The sequence below is a fragment of the Ranitomeya variabilis genome, chromosome 1 (assembly GCF_051348905.1).
Source record: "Ranitomeya variabilis isolate aRanVar5 chromosome 1, aRanVar5.hap1, whole genome shotgun sequence".
NCBI classification, from domain to species: Eukaryota; Metazoa; Chordata; class Amphibia; order Anura; family Dendrobatidae; genus Ranitomeya; species Ranitomeya variabilis.
The window spans coordinates 90,392,228-90,416,151 of NC_135232.1; the positions used below are offsets into that span (position 1 = coordinate 90,392,228).

A 23,924-nucleotide genomic window follows, 5' to 3' on the forward strand; every position below is an offset into this window, starting at 1 on the left:
GACAGCGTGGTCTTCTGGCTCCTCTCGCCGCGATAAACCCATGACAGTACCCCTCCTTTTATAAGGGACCTCCGTAACCTCAGGTCCTGGTCTATCAGGGTTTGACACGTGAATGACCGGATTAGGCTACTTTCACACATCAGGTTTTAGCCATCAGACACAATCTGGCGAATTTTTGAAAAAAACTGATCCCTTTTTTTTGCCACCGGATCCGTTTTTTTTCTAATAAACTTGTATTAGCGCCGGATGGCTTAACGTTTCATCCGTTTTTCGCCGGATCAGTCAAAAATTATTGGTCCGGTGGCCAGAGAGAACGCACAGAGGAACGTTTTTTGTCCATTTAAAAACCGGCCAGCGACGGATCCTGCACCATGCGGCTTTTGCTGGTTCTGGTTTTTTACTTTGAGCATGCCCCATAGCTGCATTTTCCATTATGGATCTCTCTCCCCAATTATCCGTATATCAACTAGTCGGATCCGGAAAAAAAAAAAACGGATCAGTTGCATCATTTTTTCACAATGTGCAACGGATCCGTTTTTTTTCTTCAAAAAAACGCGAAAAGCTGATGTGTGAAACTAGCCTTAGCCAGACTGCATGGACGTCAGGTGCTGGTACCCACATCCTCACTTCAGGACCGTAACCCTTCCAGTGTACCAGATACTGAAGCGACCAACGAATCAAGCGATAAGCAAGGCGGAATGCTATATGATTGACTACAGCCACAATCTTATAAGCCAATGAACCTAGGTCCCAGTTTCCAAGAAGGAACCTTCAACTTAATGTTCCTCGAGGACTACCACACCAATCACCAACACACAGGTCTGGACCCACCAAAAGTCTCCAATCAGCCACACACTTAAATTTGGACGCCATCTTCTTCAGATTATTAAAAAACCCTTGCCACACAGATATAATAGATCATAAAAACTGTTCCACTTGTTTAAAAGTTGAAGATGGAGATTCACATGTATGAACAGTTTACCCAATGGACAGGCAGCAGGTCTGTCCCTTTGAGCCTCTACAACCTCCTTCTCCAGATCAAAGCATATAGACACAATAACCACCCCTTTTTTGTAGTATAAGAACCGGTTCGCAATTATCTCTACCCCCAGGAAAACAACGAGATAAGGCATTTGCCTTAATGTTTTTGTTCCCCGATCCATATGTCACAAAAAAAGTTTAATGTGGTGAAGAATAAAGACATCTTGCCTGTCTAGGCGGTAGGAAGTTTTTCCAATTCTACATATAAAAGATTTTTATGATCCGTGATTACCATGACAGGATGAACTGCCCTCTCCAGAAAATTATGCCACACTTCAAAAGCCAATTTAATTGTCAAAAGTTCCCTGTTACTAATGTCATAGTTTTTATTCTTTGAAAGACATTTTCGTTGAATAGTATGCACACGGACGCCATTTACCAGGAGATGGGCCCTGCGACAATACAGTCAGACGCATCAACATGTACAATTAATGGCTGAGTGCCGTCAGACTATATAAGAATTGGCTCAGGTGCAAAACACTTTTTCAAGGTATCTAATGCTTCCCTGGCCGAACTGGACCATATGGAAAAGTCCATCCCTTTCCTGGTCATACTCAGCAAAGGTTTGGCCCTACCGAAATGTTTTTGATGAACATACGGTAGTATTTTGTTAAACCAAAAACCCTTTGTAACGCCTTTAAGTCCTCAGGACAATCCCAATCCAGTACCACCCAGGCTTTCACTGGATCCATGCGAAAACTGGTGGGCAATAAGAAATAACCCAGAAAATCTCCTGAACCAAGAACTTACATTTCTCTGGTTTGACAAATAGTTTATTTTCTCTGAGTATCTGTAAGACTTGCCTGACATGTGCCTGATGTGATAAATTAATATGTCATCAAGATAGATCACATCAAATCTACCTTCCAGGTGACTAACAATGTCATTTACAAAGTGCCGAAAGACGGCAGGAGCATTAGTCGACCCAAATGGCATCACAAGGTTTCATAGTGTCCCTCAGGTGTATTGAAGGCTTTTTTCCACTAATCCCCCTCCTCAATACGAATTAGATTATACGACCCCTAAGGATCCAGTTTAGGAAACCATTTTGCTCCTACGATCTTGTTAAAAAGGTCCGGGATGAGAGGGAGAGGATCTTTTTTCTTCACAGTGAAATACCCTGCAATAATGGGGGATGAGGATGGTTGATATTACCCTTTGACCGACTTTCAGCGATATAGTCCTTCACGGCCTACCTCTCTGGAGCAAAGATATTATATAGTCTGCTCTTTGGCAACTTAGCCCCAGGAATAAGATTAACGGCGCAATCATAACGACGATGGGGAGGAAAGTTGACATCTCCAAAGTCAGGTATTCAGTCACAGATTGAGTACCAAACCTGGCTATCTGAGTGCCCAAGCAGTGTCATTGAAATTACTCCGTACACTTTACCACCTCCTGAGTCTGCCAATCTACCACAGGATTGTGCAGCGTAAGCCAAGGTAGTCCAAGAACCACAGGAGAGGGCAAATCCTCTGGCACCTAACAGTTAATAAATTCTGAGTGCATAGCCCCTACTTGTAGATGTATCCCTCAGACGACGGGAGTAAAATACCTCTGGCTCAAGGGTGCAGTGTCAATGGTGATTATGCGTATAGGTTTTGATAGTGTATGTGGTTTGTGGCACTGGATTTGGACAAACCTAGCATCGATCAAATTAAACCCCACTCCACTGTCCAGAAAGGCTGAAATATCCACCTTATTTTAACCCAGATGGATCTGAGTCAGTAGAAAAAAATGTGATCTACCTTAATCACTCCACAACTTGGGCTCCTTAGTTTTTCGGCGGTTGTATACAGTGTGGCAGGGAAGGACAAGTACCGACAAAATTACCCTTTCCATTACAGAAAAAACACACTCCCCTTTATGCCGAACTATAGTGAAGTGCTTCTAATCAGTGCAGGAGTATGAGAAATCAGACTGCCTTCTGGCTCCTCTCTGACGCGGTAAACCTATGACAGCTGCGCAGATTCCTCTGAATCCTCCTTTAGCATTAAGATCAACACAAAAACTATGCTCCGGGAGCTTCATGACATGGGTTTCCATAGTCAAACAACCACATGCTAGCCTTACATTACCAAGCACAATGCAAAGTGTCGGATGGAGTGGTATAATGCATGTTGCCTCTGGCGGAGTGGAAAGGTGTTCTATGGAGTAAAGCATCAAGGGTCTCTATGTGGAAGTTTGATGGACAAGTCTCGGTTTGGCAAATACCAATCTTACTGCAATGTACCTGCATGACTGCATTATGCCAACTATGAAGTTTTGTGGACGAGGGATAATGCCATGAATGGGTTTTCCAAATATTTTGTCAATGGTATGCTTCCAACTTTGTGAGAACAATTTGAGTAAGGACCTTTTCTTTTCCGCATGACTAGGCCTCTGTTGTACAAAGCAAGTTCCATAAGGCCATGGTTGGGTGAGTTTGATGTGGAAAAACATGACCGTCCACGCTGAGCTCTGACCTAATCCTCATTGTACACTTTTGGGAAGAACCAGAATGGAGATTGCGAGCCGATCCTCTCATTCATTCATCATCAGTGTTTGACCTCATACATATTCTACTGGGTGAATGGGCAATTTTTTTTAATTGTCTCCAAAACTACTACCTTTTATCCTTTTGTTTCCTTTGCTGCTGTCCCCCCATGTACTGATGTGACATTACATGGCCATAAGCCAATTATGGCATAGTCTCGCTGTAATCTTGTAATGTGATCTCACTGCCTGGAAGAGAGAAGTCGGGAAACGTAATGGGCTTCAGATAAATTTCGAGGCTTTGGGTTTATCTAAACCATTTTTAATTTCTCACACTCTGCACAGAGAAATAGTTTCCAGAATCCTTTGTTATCTTGGAAAAGCCGTTTGATTCATAAAGTGGTGTTAAAAAGCAGTTGCAGTTCACAGATCATCACTATTTCTGTCAGTTCCCCGCATAAGACTAGATCCTTTAAAGAGTTGTCCCATCAACATTATTTATCACCTCTATACACGAAAAATTAGAATTATACGATGGCTGGGGATCTAGCTGCCGAGAACTCAAAGTTGCCTGCGTGAATGCTGGGGTGGTGAGTATGTGCCACCACCACTCCTATAGACTCCGAATGGAGCAGTGTTCGCACTTGCTACGATTGCATTCACATGGGAGACTCTTGGACCCTTGTTCTCGTGATCAGCGGGGTTTCTAATTGTCAAACCCTCAATGATCCTACACTTATGGGCTTTCCGGCTGAGTTACCCCCAGTAATAAATGACCCATTGACTTACAATGGGTCCATCATGGAATATTTTTCCCAACATATCTGACACAAATTTTCAGTGTAGGCTCTGAACAGTGTCCCGGAGAAAATAGAGCACAGATTATATGTAGAATTCCATAATCTTAATTGGCCACTCGAGAAAGATATAGCAAATGTATATTTCTCTACTTCACTGCAGTGTTGCCCGCACCTTCCAGACATGTCCATCCACATGGAGTGCATTAGTTGTACACTTCGGCCGAGACATGCAGGTAATGAGGTTATTTGCTGGTTTACATGACAGATTATTAGGTTTGGGTTTTCCAGTTTTGCTTTAAGAAAAGTCCAAGAAGTAGCAATGCAGCATTCAGGGAAATGAGTTCTGTTTGCATTCAGTTAAAGGGAGTGATTACAAGGAGAAAGTCTCCGAGGCTGAGAGAGAACACACTTGTACCTATTTTACCAGGAATTACCGCCGGTATAATAACGCTATCGCAGGCTTCCGCTTAACAATGGCTGATCTGGTAACACAATTTGTTCTTCCTGTTTACTGAAATAGAACTTGTTCTTTTAGTTCTTTTTGTATGTTGCTCATCAGTAGATGATTGTCTTTTCAGGCGGACCAGATTCTCGGAAATGTAATTGAAATGTGGGTGGATAGGATGGACAACATCACACAGCCGGAGAGGAGGAAGCTTTCTGCTCTTGCTTTAGCGTCTCTGCTGCCCACAGTTAACAGGTAAGAGTAGCCCGGTGTGTGCTCATCTGTTGTTAGAGGTTTTCTATTACATTACAAGGATCTCAAGCCCCTTATATGCCTGTAGGCGACTATCACAAGGGGCACGATAATTATTACAAATGCTGGGAATAAAGTGTGGATCTACTGTGCTGTTGTTGACCTGACCCCTCTATAAATCAGTATAGTAGCTCTGGGCATTGCCATAAATCAGGCAGAAATGACATTGAAATGTCATTGACTCCTCTTTGTATTAATCAATCGAACTGTTTCTCGTCATAAATGAGAGTACAAATTATTTTTCTCTCAATATCTTTAATGAATAAAGTTGCAAAGTGATTGAAAAAAAAACAAGCAGCATTGCTATTTAGTTTGTGATAATGACAAGGAACTTTGAAGGGAATCTGTCAGCAGGTTTTTGCTATGTAACCTGAAAACACCAGGAGATAGAGGCTGAAACTCAGAATTCAGGGTTGTGTCACTTGTCAAAATGCTGTTTACTACCTGTGAAGGATTTACAGCTAAGAGATTAACATTACTGGACTTCATTAGTCCAGCAACGCCCCCTCCTGTGATGAGCAGCTCACTGTCTATGGACTTTGTACATACAGAGCCTGGTGTGGGCGGGGTTAGCTTTCTCAACTCTGCTGCATTCTAAATCTAAAATTTCTGATTGTGTCACAAGGGCTGCACCCACTAATCTAAGTGACACTTTGTTGGATTAAGGATCTCTTTGTCTACATCATTCTGCTCTCAGATAAGGAAGCAAAAACCTGCTGACTGATTCCCTTTAAGGAATTTTTAACTCTACTGATTGTTTCTCATTACATGGGCTGTCGGCCACCTCTGCAGTCTATCAGTGATGACTGGTTTCCTAGACAAGTTCCCAGTGCTTACAAGGTCTTTGCTTTAGATCTTGTAAACCCATTGAAGGATCTGGCCAGTTTCAGTGCCCCCACTGTTGTGAACTCTATTTTTGGGCTCCCTCTAGTGGTCACAAGCGGTACTGTGTAGTGTTGTCTTTCTGCAGGTTGGCTGCATCAGCTGGTTCGTTATCCTTGGTTGGTTTCCTATTTAGCTCTCCTGGATATTCTGTTCCTTGCCTGCTATCAATGTATTCAGAGCTCTTCAGATCCTCAACCACTAAGGATCATAACAGTATAGCAGGCCTAAAAGTGTTTAATGCATCGCAGAAGTGGGATAAAAAGAAGACCTGAGTACATTTTTTTTTTTCTCTCCCGCTTTTCCTTTGCTGCAGTCTGTTTAGCTTCTTTCATCCCCTGCAGACATGAACATTCAGACTCTGACTTCTAGTGTGGATCACCTTACTGCACGGGTGCAAAGTATTCAGGATTTTGTTATTCATAGCCCTATGTCAGAACCAAAGATACCCATTCCTGAGTTGTTTTCTGGAGATAGATCTAGGTTTCTGAATTTTAAGAATAATTGTAAGTTATTTCTATCTCTGAGACCTCGTTCCTCTGGTGATTCCGCTCAGCAAGTAAAAATTGTTATCTCCTTGTTGCGTGGCGACCCTCAGGATTGGGCTTTCTCTCTGGCGCCAGGAGATCCTGCATTGCTTAATGTAGATGCATTTTTTCTGGCTCTTGGACTGCTTTATGAGGAGCCTAATCTTGAGAATCAGGCAGAAAAAGCGTTGTTGGCTATCTCTCAAGGTCAGGATGACGCAGAGGTGTATTGTCAAAAATTTGGGAAATGGTCGGTGCTTACTCAATGGAATGAGTGTGCCCTGGCTGCAAATTTCAGAGAAGGTCTTTTCTGAAGCCATTAAAAATGTTATGGTGGGGTTTTCCACCCCTACAAGTCTAAGTGATTCTATGGCTTTAGCCATTCAGGTTGATCGGCGTTTGCCGGAGCGCAAATCTGCTCATCCTTTGGCGGTATTTTCGGAACAGAGACCTGAGTCTATGCAATGTGACCGAACTCTGACCAGAATTGAGCGACAAAGTCATAGACGTCAAAATGGGTTGTGCTTTTACTGTGGTGATTCTACTCATGTTATCTCAGCATGCTCTAAACGCTTAAAAAAAAATCACTAAACCTGTCACCATTGGTACTTTACAGCCTAAATTTATTTTTTCTGTTACTTTGATTTGTTCTTTGTCGTCCTACTCGGTTATAGCCTTTGTGGATTCGGGTGCTGCCCTGAATCTGATGGATTTGTCGTTTGCCAGGCGCTGTGGTTTTGTCCTGGAGCCTTTGGAATTTCCTATTCCTCTGAGGGGAATTGATGCTACGCCATTGGCTGAGAATAAACCTCAGTATTGGACGCAAATGACCATGTGCATGACTCCCGTACATCAGGAGGTGATTCGCTTTCTCGTTCTGCATAATTTGCATGATGTGGTCGTTTTGGGTCTGCCATGGCTGCAGGCTCATAATCCAGTTTTAGATTGGAAAGCTATGTCAGTGTCAAGTTGGGGTTGTCAGGGAATTCATGGCGATACTCCGTTGGTGTCTATTGCTTCTTCCACTCCTTCTGAGGTCCCTGAGTTTTTGTCTGACTATCAGGATGTATTTGATGAGCCCAGGTCCAGTGCCCTGCCCCCTCATAGGGATTGTGACTGTGCTATAAATTTAATTCCTGGTAGTAAATTCCCTAAGGGACGACTTTTTAATTTGTCTATACCAGAGCATGCCGCGATGCGGAGTTATATAAAGGAGTCTTTGGAGAAGGGACATATTCGTCCATCCTCTTCCCCTCTTGGTGCAGGATTTTTTTTTTGTGGCCAAGAAGGACGGTTCTTTGAGACCTTGTATAGATTATCGTCTTCTGAATAAAATCACAGTCAAATTTCAGTATCCTTTGCCACTATTGTCTGATTTGTTTGCTCGGATTAAGGGTGCCAGTTGGTTCACCAAGATAGATCTCCGTGGTGCGTATAACCTTGTGCGCATTAAGCAGGGAGATGAATGGAAAACAGCATTTAATACGCCCGAAGGCCATTTTGAGTACTTGGTGATGCCTTTTGGACTCTCTAATGCTCCTTCTGTGTTTCAGTCCTTCATGCATGACATCTTCCGAGAATATCTGGATAAATTTATGATTGTTTATCTGGATGACATTTTGGTCTTTTCTGATGATTGGGAGTCCCATGTGAAGCAGGTCAGGATGGTGTTTCAGGTCCTGCGTGCTAATGCTTTATTTGTGCAGGGCTCAAAATGCCTCTTCGGAGTACAGAAGGTTTCCTTTTTGGGTTTTATTTTTTCTCCTTCTACTGTGGAGATGGATCCAGTCAAGGTCCAGGCTATTCATGACTGGACTCAGCCCACGTCTGTTAAGAGTCTTCAGAAGTTCTTGGGTTTTGCTAATTTTTACCGTCGTTTCATCGCTAATTTTTCTAGCGTGGTTAAACCTTTGACGGATTTGACCAAGAAGGGTTCTGATGTGACCAATTGGTCTCCTGCGGCCGTGGAGGCCTTTTGGGAGCTGAAGCTCCGGTTTTCTTCAGCTCCAGTCTTGTGTCAGCCAGATGTCTCTCTCCCCTTCCAGGTTGAGGTTGATGCTTCTGAGATTGGAGCAGGGGCTGTTTTGTCGCAGAGAAGTTCTGATGGCTCTGTGATGAAGCCATGTGCTTTCTTTTCAAGAAAATTTTCGCCTGCCGAGCGGAATTATGATGTTGGTAATCGGGAGTTGTTGGCTATGAAGTGGGCATTTGAGGAGTGGCGACATTGGCTCGAGGGAGCTAAACATCGTGTGGTGGTCTTGACTGATCACAAAAATCTGATTTACCTCGAATCTGCCAAGCGCCTGAATCCTAGACAGGCTCGTTGGTCGTTGTTTTTCTCCCGTTTCAACTTCGTGGTCTCATACCTGCCTGGTTCGAAGAACGTGAAAGCTGATGCACTTTCTAGGAGTTTTGTGCCTGACTCTCCGGGAGTTGCTGAGCCGGCTGGTATTCTTAGAGAGGGAGTGATTTTGTCTGCCATTTCCCCAGATTTGCGACGAGTACTGCAGAAATTTCAGGTGGATAGACCTGACCGTTGTCCACCAGAGAGACTGTTTGTCCCGGATAGATGGACCAGCAGAGTTATTTCCGAGGTTCATTCTTCGGTGTTGGCGGGTCATCCTGGGATTTTTGGTACCAGAGATTTGGTGGCTAGGTCCTTCTGGTGGCCTTCCTTGTCGCGGGATGTGCGTTCCTTTGTGCAGTCTTGTGGGATTTGTGCTCAGGCTAAGCCTTGCTGTTCTCGTGCCAGCGGTTTGCTTTTGCCTTTACCTATCCCGAAAAGGCCTTGGACGCACATTTCCATGGATTTTATTTCGGATCTTCCAGTATCTCAGAAAATGTCTGTCATCTGGGTGGTGTGTGATCGTTTTTCCAAGATGGTCCACTTGGTGCCCTTGCCTAAGTTGCCTTCCTCCTCCGATTTGGTTCCTCTATTTTTTCAGAATGTGGTTCGCTTGCACGGCATTCCTGAAAATATTGTGTCTGATAGAGGATCCCAGTTTGTGTCCAGGTTTTGGCGGACTTTTTGTGCTAAGATGGGCATTGATTTGTCTTTTTCGTCGGCCTTCCATCCTCAGACTAGTGGCCAAACCGAGCGAACTAATCAGACGTTGGAAACTTATTTGAGATGTTTTGTTTCCGCTGATCAGGATGATTGGGTGACTTTTTTGCCATTGGCCGAGTTTGCCCTTAATAATCGGGCTAGTTCTGCTACTTTGGTTTCGCCTTTTTTCTGCAATTCTGGTTTCCATCCTCGTTTTTCCTCGGGTCAGGTTGAGTCTTCTGACTGTCCTGGGGTGGATTCTGTGGTGGATAGGTTGCAGCAGATTTGGAACCATGTGGTGGACAATTTGAGGTTGTCACAGGAGAAGGTTCAGCGCTTTGCCAACCGCCGCCGCGGTGTGGGTCCCCGACTTCGCATTGGGGATTTGGTATGGCTGTCTTCTCGGTATGTTCCTATGAAGGTCTCCTCTCCTAAGTTCAAGCCTCGCTTCATCGGTCCTTATAAGATCTTGGAAATCCTTAACCCGGTGTCTTTTCGTTTGGATCTCCCAGCATCGTTTGCCATTCATAATGTGTTCCATAGGTCTTTGTTGCGGAGGTATGTGGTGCCTGTGGTTCCTTCTGTTGAGCCTCCTGCTCCGGTGCTGGTCGAGGGCGAATTGGAGTACGTGGTGGAAAAGATTTTGGATTCTCGTATCTCTAGACGGAGGCTTCAGTATTTGGTTAAGTGGAAGGGCTATGGTCAGGAGGATAATTCCTGGGTTGTTGCCTCTGATGTACATGCGGCCGATTTGGTTCGTGCCTTCCACGCTGCGCATCCTGATCGCCCTGGGGGTCTTGATGAGGGTTCGGTGACCCCTCCTCAAGGGGGGGTACTGTTGTGAACTCTATTTTTGGGCTCCCTCTAGTGGTCACAAGCGGTACTGTGTAGTGTTGTCTTTCTGCAGGTTGGCTGCATCAGCTGGTTCGTTATCCTTGGTTGGTTTCCTATTTAGCTCTCCTGGATATTCTGTTCCTTGCCTGCTATCAATGTATTCAGAGCTCTTCAGATTCCTTGTGACTACCTTGCTCCCAGTCTCTCCAAGACAAGCTAAGTTTTTGTTTGTTATCAGCATTCATCATGTTTTTTTGTCCAGCTTGCTAAAATGTGATTTTCTCGCTTGCTGGTTGCTCTAGGGGACTGAGTTTCTCCCCCCACACCGTTAGTTGGTGTGGGGGTTCTTGAAATCTCGGTGTGGATATTTTGTAAGGGTTTTTTACTGACCGCATAGACACCTTTGCTATTTTCTGCTATCTAGTATTAGTGGGCCTCATTTGCTGAATCTGTTTTCACCCCTGTGTATGTGCGTTCCTCTTACCTCACCGTTAATATTTGTTGGGGGCTTCTATATCTTTGGGGTTTATTTCTCTGGAGGCAAGAGAGGTCTTTCTTTCTCTCTAGGGGTAGTTAGTTCCTCAGGCTGGCTCGAGACGTCTAGGATTTTAGGCACGTTCACCGGCTACTTCTAATGTGTTTGGATAGGTTCAGATTTGCGGTCAGTCCAGTTTGCCACCTCCCTAGAGCTTGTCCTATGTTTAGTTTCTTAGCTGGAGTAATTTGTGATCCTCAACCACTAAGGATCATAACACCCCACTGATGGTGCAGAGGATATACAACGTGGGCCAGGGGAGTGACAGTGCTCGTCAAAACTGTCAATCAGGAGCTTATAGGCAAGCTGGGAGGCAGGGGAGCGATGCATTCCTGAAACTAAATGATCAGACAGCCTTTTCATTGCAGCTATATAGACATACAGTTACATATCCCTGGGGATTTTGATGGTGCAACTTAAGCATTTCGGAAACATTCAGTAGTAATGTATATGCTCGGAGTCACAATGCTGATGTGCATTTGGCTTACCCCCTACTAAGCAATAAGTAAAATCAGACTCCTGGTTCTAGAATCTCTGATTTCATAAAGTGTTTACCCACAGCCCTCTACTAGCCTTATGTATGCAACACCAAAGACAAACTTCACTTGAGGCAAAAATATAAAACAAACAACTTTATTGAATTACAATGATAAAAATCAATCAATATCCAAGTGGCCTCCTAAAGCACAGAAACATGGAGGACAACCAGCAAACACTCGTGTAAATACAATAGTCATAATACATACACTGCTAAAGTGGTAATAATTCAAAGTGTTAATGGTCATGTGCAAATGAACAAACAATACATACTGTCACAATAGAAATATGTAGATAAAGAGTAAAGGTATAGTTACCAAAAGAGAGCGCTGCTGGATGCCCACCAACACCCGACGCGCGTTTCGCACTGAAATGCTTCGTCTTACCCCCAGACGAAGCATTTCAGTGCGAAACGCGCGTCGGGTGTTGGTGGGCATCCAGCAGCGCTCTCTTTTGGTAACTATACCTTTACTCTTTATCTACATATTTCTATTGTGACAGTATGTATTGTTTGTTCATTTGCACATGACCATTAACACTTTGAATTATTACCACTTTAGCAGTGTATGTATTATGACTATTGTATTTACACGAGTGTTTGCTGGTTGTCCTCCATGTTTCTGTGCTTTAGGAGGCCACTTGGATATTGATTGATTTTTATCATTGTAATTCAATAAAGTTGTTTGTTTTATATTTTTGCCTCAAGTGAAGTTTGTCTTTGGTGTTGTATTAGTTACTTCATGGCTATACATTGTGGATATTAATAGGCGTTGTGTAGCCTTATGTATGGTAGCATTTACATGCAATTTAACCATGGTAAGTGTTATTGCAGTTTAATTATTTTTCACTATAAAGAATATGTAATATCTATCTGTCTGTATACAAGCAAACCAAAGAGTACAGCCGCATGCTTTATGTGCTAAGCTAAGTATAACCCCTGACACCACACTCCCTGAAGAAGCACATTGCGAAACATGCATTGGGATCTGCGTCTCCCGCGTCTGCAGCAGATTGGTCTCGTTCCCTTTTTGCCTATGCTTTGTTGCTTTGAGTCATTCAGTATACCAGTGTCAGTGCCTGTACTTGGCCCAGTTTCCTCCTGGATTTTCACCTGTGTTTGGATTGTTATCTTATATAGAAATGTATGTCACTTCTTACCAATTCTTAACATATGACTGCTCCTTTCTATTAGGTCGGTTTTGACCACTTTATAAACTTTGCACTTTATATCACTTTACTCATAGTTATTTCCCTTCAGGGTATTTCATGGCCTGATGACTATATACTTATAGAGTCACTACCTGTGTATTTCTTTCTTTTTTGACTCCTATTAGGCGCGTATATAGACCTTTATACCAATCCCTTGCTCATACGTGGCACTAAGGTGTTGCTACTTTTTTATATTTTATATATTTGTTCATGTTTATACTGTATCAATATATATATATATATATATTTAGTACTGCTCTGTTATCCGTTTTTCCTTTGTTATCAGCTATGTACAACCATTACAGTGGCGATTCATCAAGACTCGAGTAGCACAAGCTCACTCTATGCCAGTCTTGACAGAGTAAAGACACCAAAAGAATCTCTTGCCACTTAATGAATTCAGCGCCTCTTTCAAGAAGAGTCACGCTGACACGTTTGGTGAATTCAACAAGGAGAGTGGCCACATGCCACCCCAGCTCCTCCTCTCCGGCTTTGCCCATTTCAGCAGAGCTGATCGAAAGTGGCGAGAAAAAAAACAAAACTTGCAACATTTTTGCACAGAAACGTTGTGACTTTTCCAAATTTTTATTCTACTTTAATGGTGAAAAGCTTTCATGTATTGGCCCCTATATCTGTCTATCCATCCTGATCTAATCCTAAGTCTAGTTATAATTGTAACATAAGTAACACTGACTGTACTTGTCATGGCTTGGTATATATTGGACAGCAAGAAACCATTGAGTTTTTGAAGTTGGTGTTAGAACCCATAAAAAGTGGGCAAGAGCAGGGAACGAGAAGCTTTGACAGGGGCAAAACAGTGATGTCTACACAACTTATACAGAGTGTCTTCAAAGGAGATGGAAGGCCAATCGGCCAAGTGTTAGTATTTGCTCTCTATCTACATCAGTTAGTTATAAATGCCAATGACTAACATGTCTGGTTATTGCTGTCAATGATAGAAAGACGCCAGAGCATAAGGAGCATCATAGCTTGCACTGTAATGGGTTGTGCAGCCTGACCTCCATCTATGGCCGAATGTGCCTACAAATTGGCATATGAGCATCAGAACTGAACAATGGAGAAATGGAAGATGTCTACATTTCTTTCACATCATGTGGACGGTTGCGCATGTTGCTTACTTTAGGAAAAGATGACACCAGGAGGCATTAGAAAGGAAGGCAAGCAAGTAGATGCATGTTGCTGCTCTGGGAAACCTTGGGTCCTGGCAGGCATGTGGATCTCAGTTTGGCATATTCCACATCCCTAAATCCCATACTCTTCGAATGCATTGAGAAGACCGCAAAGAACCCAAAGTGATGATTCTCACTCCAGATTCCCCAGATTGCTACTAACTGTATGGTGTTCTGTAGGCCGGAGCAGTGTGGACAATGAAGAGGACGCAGATCAAAAGAGAGCACCTGTCCCTTCAAACATGTGATGAAGGGGATTGCTGATGGCTGGACATCCATAATCTGTCGTAAAGATAGGCTTTCAAATTTATAAAACTTTATAACCCCTTTAATAACAAAAAGTATTGCCTGTTATTTCAGTTCCATCATTGTACAAAAAAATCACTCAACTTTCTAAACACTTGCCTTCTTACATATAACAAATTGGAAAAAAATAATGTTCAGGGACTGATTTTTTTTTTTTAAAGATTTCGGTCTGTTTGTTAATGTAAAAAGTCATTGATTACTGATGCATGTGCCCAGCTATGATATATGAATATGTCATCCATGTCAATTACCTCTGGCTTTCCCAATAATAAGGTGGAGACCAACAAGATTACTGGTGTTAGTGAAACTCTAGAGAGCCAATTAACTAGGTTGACACTTCCCTAGTTTATAGCTGGCCATAGACCTTCACTTATAGCTAGCCATTATCTTCATTTGGGTGGCTTCTTCTAATGAGCATAATCTATCAGTAGCTATTAGATCCATTCTTTTTATGTGATAGTTGGATGGGCAGGAGAAATTTCACTCTATAGGTTATATGCTGTCATCTTTAAGGCGAAGTTCCCATCATAAAGCGTTAAATCAGTAAAGTAAAAGCAGAGCGTGAAGACAAATTATTTTTTGTTCATTGAATCATAATTGACCAATAACAATTTTTCAATTGGCGAAGTCAAATGATGCTGAAACCCTTTATCCGCCCCATCTGCATTGTTACAGTACAAGGTCTTTTCTGACAATAGAAAAGTGAACTTTGAACATGGACAAACCTTTTCAGGACTGTTAGCTTACAGTCTTAGTTCGAACAGGATTCCTATGATGTCATTACATTGTAAATGATGTCGTGTAGGCAAATTCTAGCCTTTTGGTTTTAGTAAATAACATCTTAGGGCGCTTTCTGTTGTCCTTGATCATCGGTCCATCTCGGATCACAATGCACTGACTGTGTCTCCCGAACCGAGCGTGACCTCCTCGTAGAAATATATGAAGCTGTCACAGTCGGATAGGGAGAAACACTGCCAGTCCGTGAATTGCGATCCGAGATCGGACCGATGATCACAGACATCTGAAAGAGTCCTTAGTTGGCAACAGATGAATACTAGGCTTTTTATTAGGTTTCATGTTTGGAGCCTTAATAGATCCTACATATTTCTTAGTTTGTTCAGTTCAATTCCTAAATCCCATGTGAAAAAAATTCCATAAAATGTCAACAATATGAAGCTCTTCACGGTTGAATGGGATTCTTTCCCACTCATTGTTTCTAGTGATGAGCAGTCCTGTTTTGGGGGTGATTTAGAGCAAAATATGGTAGCGTATAATGATATGGTGGTACCCATGCCATCATATAGTCTCCTGTCTGTAAATTCCTTTTCTTTCATCGGAAGCATTGGCAGCATGTATTCCACTACATAAGCTCGTTGAAGGTCTCTTTATTTCAGCGTTGATTGTTCTCATTATTTCCAGCTGTAGTCCATTTCTCTCCTAGGTGTTTACCTTTCTGTGTAAATTTTGCTAATTCCATCCGTCACCTCCGCAGATTACATTACCAGGATGTTATCTTGGCTTTGATCTGACTCCCCTCAGTCTATGTGATGAATCTTCCCTACTGTCAGAGAACATGAAAGATTCTTCAATGTACTGCATGGAAAAAAGAAAGAGGCTTAATTGGTTCAGTAGTACATCGTGAACTTCACAGAATTTTTCTATTGGAGTCTTACCAGCCAGAATATGGTCTCACAATTGGTAGCCAAGTCTACTCAAAAGCTAAACCAGACATCAAGCTGATTTGTTTGGGTGCAGATTTACAACAACAAAAACTGAAGAAAAAAAAAAGCAGATACAAAACAATCAAGTCATAAAACAAGCCACCATCATAGTTGTAGAAGTGCTGACCCAAATCATTTATCTAAAAGGTCTCATCAAAGCCAAATCCTACTCAGAATTTAAAGCAGTTAGCAAAGTAAAGTGTCTGCATGCAAATAGCATTGCTAATGGTAAAAGTAAAAAATAAATAATAGAAATGAAACAACAAACTGTAAAACAAACCTAACATAGCTCCCCTGTCCTTTCACAAAATGAGTGAAACTAGAAAAAGGTGGTCTTACTTCCTGAAGCCCCACAATAAGTTAAAACTGATTTTGGTGCCCATACCAGTCTAATATGACTAGGAAATGTCCCAGTTGTCACCCGGTATCTTGTCATCGTCTCTTGAGTTGGTGGTTTCTTTTCACCCAACAGCACTACCTTCCCTCACTTCCCAGCATACATTGATCCTGTCATTGTCCAGTGGCTTGTCTGACCTAAACTAAAAGCCATCCTTTCTGTTATGTCATGTGACAGGAGAGCAGAAGCAGAGAGACCAAGACTTGCCCCAACTTTCTAGCTTTTCTACTGCTGGAAATGGATTACACTTCACAACAGGCAGTGGACCGCTGATTAGAAGTGCCACACCTCATGACTGGTATTTTGTAATGATTTTGTTCATGATTTTTTAAGGAACCGGTCAGGTTCCCTCAAGCCACCAAACTACCACTAATATCATACAGATCATTGTCCTTGTTTTTTTAATCAGGTGCATGGTGTGGATAAACTCTGGCGTGATGAGCATCATAAACGCTTTTGTTTCTCCTCTCTTGATGTGTGTATATATATATATATAAGTATTGGTGGCCCCATTGGGGGCTTTAAGGAGCCAGATAGATTCCTTTTAAATATTTTCAGATTACCAAAAAAGAGATTGGGACTGTTTAACACCAATTTAGCACCCACCTGTATTCTAAGTGCTCACCCCAGTGCGCGGACCCCTTGCGTTCATTAATGGCATGTCTTCGTAATATGCCACCATCTCGAGATTGATTTTAAGTGCTCAGTGCAGTCTCATTTTTATTTTTTATCACTGCAGCTGGCCTGAGCTTTGTGGTTATGGTAGGTGACTATACAGATTTACTTAGAGCTTGTCAGAGGAACGTTCTGTTCTGCGGCATAAGTCGTGCCCCCCCACCCGCAATCAGCTTTCTACTTATACAAAGTACGATGAGTCTACAGGTATTCGGAATGTGCCGGTTTGAAAATCCTTTTTCTTGTTATTAATGGCTTTGCAAGCGGTGGGAGACCGACAAGTTCTTTGGCACTTTGAGTGACTGGAGAGTCAATTATTCAAAAGCATAACAGTGTTAAATTACACTTTGCTGTCTTGTAGTGGAAAGCTCAAATATACAGAGGAACATGAAATTATCTTTTCTACAGCCGACGGTTTCCTTCACGTGTTAACCTGAAGAAAGCAGTTTGTTTTTTTTCCCCTTCTGGAGTAGACCGAGTGCCCATTTTTAAGGCTGATGACGTTCTGGTCCAGTGGTTTCATCAGAACTCTGTACTTCCTTCTATAACGTATTAGTTTCCATGGTCCCGTACCGTGAAATGTCTGCTGCGGTGATCACCACCATTTGGGCTTAGCATTTCATTTGTTGGTTACAGTATGTGATTCAATGTGCATACAATGGATCTTCTGTTTGAAGAAGGCAAATTGGTACTAAGGGAAATCTTAATTTTAGTGGATCATTCCCATCTGGACATTTCTGGTTTATTTGTAAGATATGTTGATGCTGTCTTCACCTGTGGAACCATCAGCTATCTGTCCTATCCCCCATTCACATTTACAGAAGATACTAGAATAGTCAGTCACTGGTTTCCGTTGTGAAAGCCCCTAAAGAATGTCACTTTAACCCCTTAGCTGCTGTACATGTACAGTGGTTGTGCGCCATCAGTCTATGAGCGGGCTCAGTTATTGAACCCGGTCCATGCAGTATCAGGGCCTGCTGTTATATAGCACCTGACAGTAACTGGTGCGATCAGAGCTAGCTCTGATTGCATCACTTTAACATCTTCAATGCTGCTGTCAATCATGACAGAGGCACTTAACAGCCTTTAACATGCAGAACAGAACAGGCTTTATCAAGGCAGCACTCACTTTTGATAAATACTGATGTAAAATACTGACCAAATACTGAGCGTGTGTATGTGGCCTAACTGGATAACACAGGAACATTTTTTTTAACACATCCAATTGTGAAACTTATTATTATTATTCAAAGATTTATTGATTAAAATGTATTTTATTCGTAGGACAAACTTTAAAATTTCCCCATGCAGCTCTAGTGCTGCCTCCCTGCTGCTGCTCCTCGTCTTTATTGACATGGCTGCAGTGATGATGTCTCGACTACAGCATGTGACCACTGCAGCCAATCACTGGGATCAGCAGTGATGAAGAGGTAGGCGGCACATGTATCTTGTGACTGGCGGCAGTGGTTATATGCTCTAGTCATGATATCACCTCTATCAATGGTTGTGGGCTGTGGTGGAGGGGCTGGGGTATAAGTAATGCTGTGTTTTGTTATTTTTTGCAAAGCAAGCCCATTGACTAAATAAATAAACTGAAAGTGGAAAACATCATTAACACGAAAAATATAACAAAAGATTGTAGCAGGTATTACATTAATGAAAATAATATTTCAGTGCTACTTACACCTATATACTGTAATTATGTATTATCAAAAATAACATGTTTAAATCAAGTTTTTGTGTTAAATGCATTTTTTAAGACTCGTACTTTTTATTTATTTATTTTTCTATCTTCCATATGAATTCAAAAACAAAAAATTTCAATTTTCACAATGGCCAGTAGGACTTATACTAGACTCGCAAACTCGAGCATATTACTGAAAACTGCCTGCTTCTTAGACCGTGTAAACTTAGACTAGACAGTCTTAAAACGAGCCAGATTTACCCTTGTGGTTCATGCTGTTTAATCTGTCTAAGACCGGAGTCAGACACAATGTATAAAAAATCGGTCTGATTTTGTCTGCCGAGAAGCGCACAAATGTTCTCCGTATGGTGATCCATATGTAATCGGTTTTCAAAGCAATGATGATATTTTCTCACATCTAACGATCCGTATGGCATGCGTATGGCTTTACATTTCTCACTGCTTTTCCCCAATGAATTTAATGGCTCAATGGGCTGAAATGAGGAAAATGTGTGCGTATTTTTCACAAGTCACACTGATGGTCCGTATGGTGTCCGATTTTTTTCTCGCACCCATAGAGTTGCATTGGCGAGACTCGTGCGATATACGCGTAAAATCGCAGCATGCTGCAATTTCACTCGCATGCTGAATATGCCCGAGAAAACAAAAGGTGAATTTAGTTTCCCCATAGATTAATACTGGTCCGAGTGCTATGCGATCTTTTTAGCGCATAGCACTCGTCTGTATTCTACAGTAGTGTGACTGCGGCCTAAATGTAAGGCTTTCTAGTGGTAACACCACATATTAGTTAGCATCCTTGGTGATAGAAATGTGTGCAGAATTTTGGCACTTTTGTTTTGTTCATTATGTCGCATGTTATGCCACCCCATTTTCCCGATAAGCCACATTCTGTCTTCAGTGAGGCCACGCTCTCTAGTCAGATTAAAAGGGTCCTCTAACAGTGAAATAAAATAATTTAAGCTGCAGCCCGACCAAGTCACGTGTCAATGCGGGCTACTGACTGAAGACATACAGCTCTTGTAAACTGGGTCTCAACTGACAGGTGCTGTAACACACGTACCCCACCATCACTAGGAGCACGGCTGTGATATGCAAAGAAATATGTTTTAAACCACCCACATTGTGATCAGCAAGGAAATCTCCAGCTTCGTCCTCCTTCTATTCCTCAACCATTAGTTTGACAACTGTATTGCAGTGTGCAGAAACTGACTTCACCCACCTGAAAAGCAAACACTGAGGAGCATAAAGCTGGGCTGGAGATAACCCCTGTTGCGCTTAGTAAGGAAGAGATATATTTCTTCTCATATGACGGCCATCTACTGAGGTATGTGTCATACAGCTTTTGTCAGTTGAGACGCAGGTCTCGGGGGGCTGTATGTCTTCAGTCTGCAGCCCATACTGACACGTTTCTTAGCAGGCTGCAATTTTAATTATATCAGGGACACCATTTTATCTCCTTGTCGGAGAACCCCTTTACATCCAAAACACTGTCTAAAACACGTCATAAACATGGTTTAAACCACCAAAAATTTATGTTTTGCAAATTACGGCAGAATTCTGGCGCATCTAGCTTGATAAATATGCCCACAGTTCATAAGTGCAGACTTTTCAGCATTCTCATTACTTTTCAGTATTACAGTGAAAAGTAATACCATTATATACAGTACAGACCAAAAGTTTGGACACACATTCTCATTTAAAGATTTTTCTGTATTTTCATGACTATGAAAATTGTACATAGTAAATATAGGAAAACTGACTGAACAGCAATCTAATCTGAACTGGTGCATAGCCAAAAAAGTCTTATATAGCAAATAGATCAATGGCTGCACTCAATTTTACTGTGCTAAAGCAAGGAAATGTGCGATACATGAAATGTGAATAGCATAATGGCTTGTGAAATCAATGGAAAAACACATGAGATGCTTAGCACAATTTTTGGCCAAATTTTGTGCTAAGCATCTCATGTGTTTTTCCATAGATTTCACAAGCCATTATGCTATTCACATTTCATGTATCGCACATTTCCTTGCTTTAGCACAGTAAAATTGAGTGCAGCCATTGATCTATTTGCTATATGAAAATTGTACATTCACACTGAAGGCATCAAAACTATGAATTAACACATGTGGAATTATATACTTAACAAAAAAGTGTGAAACAACTGAAATTATGTCTTATATTCTAGGTTCTTCAAAGTAGCCATCTTTTGCTTTGATTACTGCTTTGCACACTCTTGGCATTCTCTTGATGAGCTTCAAGAGGTAGTCACCTGGAATGGTCTTCCAACAATCTTGAAGGAGTTCCCAGAGATGCTTAGCACTTGTTGGCCCTTTTGCCTTCACGATTGGGTTCAGGTCTGGTGACTGTGGAGGCCAGGTCATCTGGTGTAGCACCCCATCACTCTCCTCCTTGGTCAAATAGCCCTTACACAGCCTGGAGGTGTGTTTGGGGTCATTGTCTTATTGAAAAATAAATGATGGTCCAACTAAACGCAAACCGGATGGAATAGCATGCTGCTGCAAGATGCTGTGGTATCCATGCTGGTGCAGTATGCCTTCAATTTTAAATAAATCCCCAACAGTGTCACCAGCAAAGCACCATCACACCTCCTCCTCCTCCTCCAGGCATGTAGAGTCCATCTGTTCACCTTTTCTGCGTCGCACAAAGACACTGTGGTTGGAACCAAAGATGTCAAATTTGGACTCATCAGACCAAAGCACAGATTTCCACTGCTCTAATGTCCATTCCTTGTGTTCTTTAGCCCAAACAAGTCTCTTCTGCTTGTAGCCTGTCCTTAGCTGTGGTTTCCTAGCAGCTATTTTACCATGAAGGCCTGCTGCACAAAGTCTCCTCTTAACAGTTGTTGTAGAGATGTGTCTGCTGCTAGAACTCTGTGTGGCATTGACCTGGTCTCTAATCTCAGCTGCTGTTAACCTGCGATTTCTGAGGCTGGTGACTCGGATAAACTTATCCTCAGAAGCAGAGGTGACTCTTGGTCTTCCTTTCCTGGGGTGGTCCTCATGTGAGCCAGTTTCTTTGTAGCGCTTGATTGTTTTTACCACTGCACTTGGGGACACTTTCAAAGTTTTCCCAATTTTTCGGACTGACTGACCTTCATTTCTTAAAGTAATGATGGCCACTCGTTTTTCTTTACTTAGCTGCTTTTTTCTTGCCATAATACAAATTCTAATATTCTATTCAGTCGGACTATCAGCTGTGTATCCACCAGACTTCTGCACAACACAACTGATGGTTCCAACCCCATTTATAAGGCAAGAAATCCCACTTATTAAACCTGACAGGGCACACTTATGAAGTGAAAACCATTCCCGGTGACTACCTCTTTGCACGACTCGTTAAAGGGTTGATTGTGACTTGAAGGATCGCTTCTTCCAACAGGTGGCGCTATAGAGTTAAGTCCTCTTTTTCTCAGAAGAGGCAATTTGCATATTTAATTTCCCAGAGGAGTATTGCACGGCAAATAAGCCTCCTTACCTTGACAAGCCAGCTGGTATGTCACTCTCCATAAGGAGAAACGTTACCCCTTAGACCCCAGTCCAGAGCCTCTCACCTAGCCAAATCAGTTCTCATGCTTCGCACTGACGAGGGCCAACAGCCCGAAACACCATGTCTGCAAATTGAGATACTGATTTGGCTTTTATCCTAAGTCATATTGCACGACTCGTTAAAGGGTTGATTGTGACTTGTAGGATCGCTACTTCCAACAGGTGGCGCTATAGAGTTAAGTCCTCTTTTTCTTAGAAGAGGCAATTTGCATACCTCTTGAAGCTCATCAAGAGAATGCCAAGAGTGTGCAAAGCAGTCATCAAAGGTGAAGGTGGCTACTTTGAAGAACCTAGAATATAAGACATATTTTCAGTTGTTTCACACTTTTGTGTTAAGTATATAATTCCACATGTGTTAATTCATAGTTTTGATGCCTTCAGTGTGAATGTACAATTTTCATAGTCATGAAAATACAGAAAAATCTTTAAATGAGAAGGTGTGTCCAAAGTTTTGGTCTGTACTGTACGTATACAAAAGATAACACTTCTATACAAACAAAGAGGTTCTGAGTCAGTCTACCGCTTCTAATATCCCTATAAAGAACAGGAATTAGGAGTCTAATATATGACATATCCTTCCATACTTGGCTTTCACCTTTGTATTAGGCAGTAGAAGCCTTGATGTGCAGAGCAGCTGCCATTTGTTCATGCTTGTCAATTTATTTTTCAAAGTGGAAAATGTTTATTTGCATCTAAAAGGCCAAAAAGAACCAGATTTTAGGTGTGAAAATGCACTTAATACATGTACATTAACCTTCCATCCTGAAAATCATGTTGCCTTTAAAGTTCATAGATGCAAGCCAGCTTCAAGTACAGGTAACCTTAAGAGTTGTTCCTGAAGGTTACATGTTTTATTCAATGTGAAAAAGTCATATTTTAATTGTAGAAGATAGATGCAAGGGTATTAGCCATTGAAGACCTCATTTTTCAACCTCCTAAAATGCTGTAGATTTGCATTTTCCCTGCGTGCACCGTTCCATTACAAAGAGCATAAGTGCACAAGCATCTGTAATATCCGGGCTAAAGATGAGTTTCTCCTCTTAAAACATTGTTTATTTGTTCACATTTTATGTATTTTTTTCGTATTTTCTTGTTTTATTATTATAACTTTTTTATGACTTATTGTACAATTCTTCTGAACTAAAAGAAAACAGTTAGATGAGGGAGGGGGTTATTCATAGCTCCCATGGTGAATGTGGATATCCTTACTCACTGTGGTTACCCCTTTTTACCAATTCAAGTAAGCACAGTTGTCCCAGAGCCATCACTTATGTGAAAGCAACTAGTCTAATGGCCCATTTAGAAAAGCCAGTGATCGGGGAACACGCATTCCTGACTATTGGCCCTTTCTAGAAATTCAAATTAGAAATCATTGTTATTGGCAGCACGCAAGCAAGTGATGTGCTGCCAATAACCTAGTAATTTATGGGCATGGAATATTCACTGTCCTGTCTGATCAGGCCAATGATTGATGCTTGGCTTGCATGAAACCTCTCAGTGGTCATTCATGGTCTGGATCAGTCTGTGATAAAGGGTCCTATCTGCAAATTGAAAACTATACATTTGCTGTTATTTTGATGTTATTGTTCTCTTTATGAAGTAGATTATGGGGGGTCTGTATCCTGAGACCCCCATGATTGCCTAAATTACTCCCCACCCCTCCCAGAGGTGCAAAATTCAGGAGACAGGAGCGGATAGTTCCTGCCGCAGTGTGCTTC

General features: G+C 41.9%; 1 protein-coding gene across 4 annotated transcripts in view; it reads left to right on the plus strand.

Moving 5' to 3' along the window:
• Positions 1-23,924, plus strand: part of IPO11 (importin 11) — a 518,704-nt gene that overhangs the window by 320,071 nt on the left and 174,709 nt on the right. For all 4 annotated transcript variants that reach the window (XM_077286029.1, XM_077286021.1, XM_077286008.1 and 1 more), the window contains exon 27: positions 4,895-5,016. In XM_077286029.1, coding sequence (XP_077142144.1) covers positions 4,895-5,016 — 122 coding nt within the window. The remainder of the gene's footprint in view (positions 1-4,894; positions 5,017-23,924) is intronic.